The 7,506-nt window shown below is 32.3% G+C and overlaps 1 protein-coding gene across 1 annotated transcript; it reads left to right on the forward strand.

The window, feature by feature from the left end:
• The first annotated feature begins 300 nt into the window (after nucleotides 1-300).
• Nucleotides 301-1,791, forward strand: LOC140806610 (uncharacterized). Its single transcript, XM_073163168.1, has 3 exons — nucleotides 301-507; nucleotides 649-783; nucleotides 1,537-1,791. Exons 1-3 carry the CDS (start codon nucleotides 301-303, stop codon nucleotides 1,789-1,791), a joined length of 597 nt encoding a protein of 198 aa, XP_073019269.1.
• The last annotated feature ends 5,715 nt before the right edge of the window (nucleotides 1,792-7,506 follow it).

Raw genomic sequence — 7,506 nt, forward strand, 5'->3', positions numbered from 1 at the left:
TGTTTTTAAATTTATTAGCCCATACGTTTTTTTAAGCCCATATGAGAATTGTGAAGTGTAAGTCTTCCGGTCATTACTTTACAAGCCGGTAAGCCCATATGTTTTTTTTAAAAAATCAATCGGGTACCCGATCGGGTAATTCGGGTACCAACTTAATACCCGAACCCGATCCGACTAAAATATAGTCGGGTTCGGGTATTACCCGAACCCGACTATTTACCCTATTTTACCCGAAAATTATACCCGATCGGGTTTCGGGTCGGGTGGAACCCGAAAAACCCGACCCGATTGCCCACCCCTATGAGTAAGGTGATCCTGACCTCACTTTCAGCACAACCATGTCTTCGAGAGTCAATCAAGATGAGTCAAGATAGAGATTCCGCTTTGGTGAAACTGAAAGAGCAAGCCAAAGAAGGGAAATCACCAGATTTCGAGATAGACAACAAAGGAATATTGTGGATGAAAAGACGATTGTGCGTACCAGACATTGATGACCTTCGACAAGAAGTAATGTCTGAAGCACATAAGTCAAAATTTTCAGTTCATCTTGGCAGTACCAAGATGTACAGAGACTTGAAGAAAAATTTCTGGTGGAGTGGAATGAAGAGGGACGTGGCAACGTTTGTTTCTAAATGTCACGTGTGCCAGCAAGTCAAGGCAGAGCACCAAAGACCTGGAGGACTTCTGCAACCTCTAGAAATTCCAGAATGGAAATGGGAGCATATTTCTATGGATTTCGTTGTGGGTTTACCAAAGTCTAGACAAAGTCATGACGGCATCTGGGTAATTGTTGATAGACTCACAAAATCTGCACATTTCTTACCTGTCCGCATGAATTATAATTTGGACAAGCTAGCCACATTGTACATGAATGAGATCGTGCGGTTACATGGAGTACCAGCTAGCATATTATCAGACAGAGATCCTAGATTTACATCTCGATTTTGGAAGAGCTTTCAACAAGCTATGGGAACCAAGGTTACCCTTAGTACGGCTTATCACCCTCAAACCGATAGCCAAACTGAGAGGACCATTCAAACTCTTGAGGATATGCTGAGAGCTTGTGCTCTAGACTTCAGTGGCAATTGGAGCGAACATCTGCCATTAATCGAGTTCGCATACAATAATAGTTACCACAGTAGTATTGGAATGGCACCATACGAAGCTCTGTATGGACGAAAATGTCGATCACCACTGTATTGGGATGAAGTAGGGGAAAAATCCATCGTTGGACCCGAACTGATCCAAGAAACAGTGGATAAAGTTGCTATGATCAGGGAGCGATTAAAGGCTGCACAAGATCGACAGAAAAGCTGGGCTGACATGAAAAGAAGACCCGTGGAATTTGAAGTTGGAGAGAAGGCATATGTCAAAGTGTCACCCATGAAGGGTGTATTCCGATTCAATAAGGCTGGGAAACTCAATCCCAGATACGTCGGACCATTTGAAATTCTTGAGAAAGTGGGAACACTTGCTTATAGATTAGCACTTCCACCCGACATGTCAAGAATTCACAATGTATTCCATGTATCGCAGCTGAGGAGATATATTGCCGATCCTACTCATATTCTGGAAGCTGGACCACTGTTGGTTGAAGGCAATCTAAATAAAGAGCTGAAATATGAAGAAATTCCGATTCGAATTGTGGATAACAAAGACCAAGTACTGAGGCGACGAACTATTCCATATGTCAAAGTACAATGGTCCAATCAAACCAAAAGAGAAGCTACTTGGGAGTTGGAAGAAAAGATGCGAGAACAATACCCTCATCTCTTTGAAGATCATGCTTAGCCAAGTTTCGAGGACGAAACTTCTCATAAGGAGGGAGGGATGTGAGAACCTGAAATTCCAGCAGCTAGCAAATTTCAGCATAAGCTAAAAAAATTCCAGTAGAAGCCAATATTTCAGAAGCTGGTATTTTCCAGCAGACAAAATCCAGCAGGCCGAATCCAGCAGCAGAAGAGCGAATTCCAGCAGACAGTTACTGATTCAGCTATTGAGTTGTAACTGAAGCATTTAACTCGAAATAAAGGCTGTTAATGGCAGATTATGGCCATTTATTTGGGAGACTAACAGTCAGAATCTTGCCTATAAATAACACTCTCAAATCTCTGAATTGGGGTTACACAAATCTGAGATTATCATTTGAATATGCTCGTTCTTGCCTATAAATAACACTCTCAAATCTCTGAATTGGGGTTACACAAATCTGAGATTATCATTTGAATTTCGAGCTAAGGGAGGGTGCTTATTTTCGAGCAGTAAAAACCAGTGGCAAGAACGAGCATATTCCAGACTTCTACCGAAACCTTATTGCAAATTACGGTAAGTGGGCTTATATATAAATATCTTAGAACCCGTTTGATGATTTCTGTTTTAAAGCAAAGTATATTCTCGATTTTTGATTTTGAAGCACTGAAACTTAGTGAACTAATGGTAGGAATATATATTCTGAACATTACTGAATTCTGATTACTGATTACTGGCCTCACCCCTTAGAGGAGAGAACATATAGGGGACTGATATCAGTTTAGCCATGAAATTCACGAATGTGCTTAGTGCTTACTTGTTAAACTTCTGATTTCTGATTACTGAATACTGATTACTGATTACTGATTTCTGAATACTGATTCCTGTTCTGAAAGTAAGAGTTTCTGTATATTCTTGAAATACTGTTCTGTATTAAAATGATTTTCGAAAACTGGGAGTTATTCCCGCCCCTGCTTACTGAGTGACAATCATATCACTCACCCACCAAACCCATCTCAGATAAGAGTACTGAAGAAATGTCAGAAGAAGAGGAACAGATCCAGTTCTGGGGCTGGTGAAGAAGACTGTTGTTCTCAGTTTATGTTTATTTTATTCCGCTGCATCTGTTAAGATACTGTAATATTTGGTTTTACATTTCCGTTGTAAAACATCAGTATTCGAGTTGTAACAGACAATTGATTTATTTCGTATTATGAATAAAAGACTGGTTTACGAGATTCTGTACTTCTGAGGCTTGTTGTTTTCGAATGTCAATTTGAGAGCAACGCCGGTGTCAACCAACCCCCGTCCCGGGGCGTGACAGTAATACTCAGCAGAAAGGAAGTTATAACTTCTCCAAGTTCATTGTCAAAAAGATCATATCTATTGAAGAATGGGGTATATCTCCATTAGTTGAAAAAAAAATTATTCTGAAAGTCATAAAATAAATTTTAAATTCTTTTTGGGATTATATTGAAAATTTTAATAAAACTTTGTTTTATGAAAATGAAAAGAGGAAACATACATGGTTTCTAAAGATTTGCGAAAATGCTTTTCATCTTCGTGTTCCAAATTGGTTTTTCAAATGGTGGAAGATATTTGGTCTATCTGCATTCTGCAAAGATTTTGCCTGAGGCTTTTATAAAACACATAAATACTTGGTTAAATGTTTCCTCGAGTATTAAAAAATCATTAACTGAACATTGGATTGATGGTAAGACTTATGTCTATTCTTCATGAAATTTGGAATCCCATGGATCTGGAAATGACAATCAGAACTTGGGTACAATGATGAAGGTATCCCTTGCATATGGCGAGTCAGTCTCACTAAATTTTGGGACAAATTACTACGTGATGATCCAGAAATTGGAAAGCCTTATGGTTATCACACTCTTCATTAAATGGAGGAAAAATTTCATTATATCAGAAAGAACTTCATAATGAACAAGAAAAGGGAAAAGCCTCTATGAGTCCATTTAAGATTCTCACTCAAAAATATTCTGAGATTTATTCAAAAGGTAAATTGATTGAAGTTTATATCGAAGAAATGAAGAATGATCTTTTTCAGAATATTGGATGTTCTGATTCAAAATCAGATAAATCTATAGAGTCTGAATTCAGTGCAAATCAATTCATTCATTTAATGCAGATGCAAGATTCACAGGATCCAGAGGATGATATCCCTCGGCTTTCTCAAATAAATGATATATTTGAGACACTCAAAAAATCAATAAAAGATAATATTAAAAATGATTAAAATCAACAGAAGAGGAATCTCTCAAAATTGGTGGAATAATATTGGCATCGCATATCGTGACAAAAGTGGGTGGTATATTACTGTAAACTTTTACCATTTGCTTTAATAAAGCATTGTACTGTTTTATTTTGAGATGGAATCCGGGGTTTCATGTTCGGCTCTTCTATCTATTTATGGGCATTCTCTGTTCTTAGGAGGACACGGTCGAGTTTGCTCCCCTCTATTCTCTTATTGTAAAAATTCTTCTGAATTATCAATAAAAGTCTCAAGTGTTCTGATAACAACTTTGTAAGTTTACTGTTTTTATTTTCTGTTTTTTATTTTACTGTTTTTAATTTTTATATTTCATAGATTAGCCTCTATGACAGGCTAAAACATTCGTGCTAAATTATTAACTAACTATGACATGATCTATATTTATTTGTAACTTGGAATCAGATTTAAATAATAAAAGATTTATTTAAATTTTGGAATTTAATGTAATATAAGTCTCTTTGGTTAGAACATAAGGTTAAAGATGAACCAAGAAATGGTAAACACAAGGTTCGAGTTTATCCGGGAAAAATAAATTCATGTTGTAGTCCTTCATCCTGCTTAGCCGAGAAATGACGTTTATGGGTGATTTTTATGAATTTATGATTCTTTGGCCTTTGGTAAATCATCTGTTGTTTAATTTCTTTGGTATATCTTTTGTAAATCCTTTGTGTTTTGTAAAATTTCCAAATAAGAATCTTATATTCATTATTATTCTGGAGTTTAAATTTCTCTTTTTCTTAGCTCAGTTTGAGTTGAAGATGGTATATAGGCTGGAAGCCAATAACCTCCATGTGTGCGAAAGCCATTAAGGAAAACTTTGGTAAAACAACGCCACGTATCAGATTCCTCTTTGATTCCAAGCCTCAGATGGTATCAGAGCCATGGAAATAGTCTGGTTAATAATTTAGCACATTTATTCAAATGAATATTTTCAGTATAAAAGAAAATGTTCAAAACAGTTTAAATGAAGAATATGATTTACCTGAAAATTAAGATTTATTGAATAAATGGACTATTCCTAAAATAGAATCTAAAATGATCTATAAGTTAGGAACTTTTGAAAAAATTGGTTTCAAACAAGTAGTTAAAACTACAGAATCTTTGGTACCTCTTCATAATGAAGAAATTGTTATTAGATTGTTAAACAATAAAGATATTTTATCTTATAGGAAAAATTACAGATTTATTCATATAGGTTTAATACAAATTGCATTCAGACCTTTAACTTTAGAGGGTTTACCAAAAAGCTTCATAGCAGCTTTAAGAGATGGTAGAAATTCAAATTGGAAACAATTCCTTATGGGAATAATTCAATCTAGTCTGGCACATGGTCCAGTATATTTTGATGTTTATCCGAATTTATCTTTATCTTTGTCTGATATAAATATATTAGATTCTTTAAGATTAAATGTTAAAACTCATGGTTATAATTATACTCCTGGAACAGAAGTAATATATATCTGTTATCGTATTTATTATAAATCATTATTTACACTAATCCTATGTGTAAAAGAATAGATAAAAAAATTAAATAAAATTATTCTAATAGAACTAATTTTAATAGATCTAATATTACAACTCGTAGATCTATAAAATGGGAAGAAATAGAACTTTCAGAAAACTGGATGATTGAACAAGCCGTTCCTAGAAATCCTATAATAAATATGAATTTACAACAAGTTATACAGAATAATGAATGATCTGTTCAAATACAGTTTAATAATGAACAAAGAAGATTATTATCCTCTTCTATTTATGCTAGATCAAGATCTAGTCATTCTTTTATTTCTCCTTTAGATTAAATGATAGATATACCACAAACTTCTAGAGCATCTACTTCTCAAGTAAGAGAAGACTTAGAATCTACTGATACAGTAGATGATTTAATTATAAATCAAAATAATATTTTTCATAAAAATAACTTTCAAAAAGTTAGAGAAACTGGTACAGTTTCAGAAATGAATTTTAGTATTTAATGGATAGTAAAATAAAAATTGATTTTACTAAAGGATCTCTTGCTAGAGCAAAAATTAATGCAGAATTCTATTTACCCAAATGAGAATCTTTCAGATAATGGTATTGTAAAAGCTTCTCTGAAGAAGAATTTGAATATATAGTTTCATAATTTTATAAATATTGTGAAAACCAAAATAAATTAATACATTTTGTTCCTTGGTTTTTTTAAAACATTTATTATATATTATATCTCTATACTTGAAAGAAATTATAAACTTTCTTAAGGACAGATTCAAAAATCTGTTTACCCTCCTCAACAATCTTTTATTATAAAAAAGAATAATAAAATATTAAATTTTACTGCTTTTTCAAAATTATTTGAAAATGATATGTTACATATAACTGTTAAAAATATTAATCAGATAATTGAAAAACAGAATTATACAAATTTATATCTTATTATAATAGGAGAATAGATTATTTCTCTTAAGGATAGAATTGATAAAATTATCTTAGCAATCAATCAAATTAAACCAGATGTTCATGTACAAGAACCAGAAACTAAATATTGTTTCTATTGCTACTTCATCTATACAATCTCCTCCTGATATAAAAGATTTTAAATTTAAGTCTTCTGTTTCTGATATAGAAAAACTATTAGAAGAAAAATTTAGAAATTTTAATTTAAATACTCTTAATGAAGAGTTTGAAAACATTAATAATTCTTCTGATGAAGAAATTAATAAAATTAAATGGGCAGATATACCTACCCAAAATAAATATTATTATGATAGACACACTCCAATGAATGTACTTTTGGAAGAACAAAAATACATTTTCTCTAATAGTTATAATAGGAAAAGTATTTATGAGTGGAATATTGATGGTTTTAGTGATAAATAGATTTATAATACTGCTCACAGAATGCTCATGTATAGCACTGTATGTAAAACATCAGGCAATACTGATAAAAATATTGCTAAAATGATAATGACAGGATTTACTGGTCAACTTAAAGGTTGGTGGGATAATTATTTACATTACTCTAATAAAGATGAAATTTTTAATTCAATAAAAATGGAGAATAATATTCAATCAGAAAATGTAGTATATTCATTAATAATGACTATGATTGAACATTTTACTGGAAAATTCACCGATAATAGTGAACAAATTAGAACTTTATTAAATAATCTAAATGTAAAACACTTAATGATTTTAGATGATATAAAGATACTTTTTTTTCTCGTATATATGAGAATCCAGACTGTAATAATAGTCTTTAGAAAGCTAAATTTATAAATGACTTACCTTTCTTATTTGCTGAAAGGGTTAGAAATGTTTTAAGAAAGGATGATATAAATATTCCTTATGAAAATTATACTTATGGAAAATTAACAAGTACTTGTATTCAAGAGAGTTTAGCTTTCTGTAATGAATTAAAATTGAATAATCAAATTAAAAGACATAATCTACTTGAGAAAAAACAATTAGGTAAATTTTGTGAT

This window comes from Primulina eburnea, chromosome 12 (assembly GCF_022965805.1).
Source record: "Primulina eburnea isolate SZY01 chromosome 12, ASM2296580v1, whole genome shotgun sequence".
Taxonomy (NCBI): Eukaryota; Viridiplantae; Streptophyta; class Magnoliopsida; order Lamiales; family Gesneriaceae; genus Primulina; species Primulina eburnea.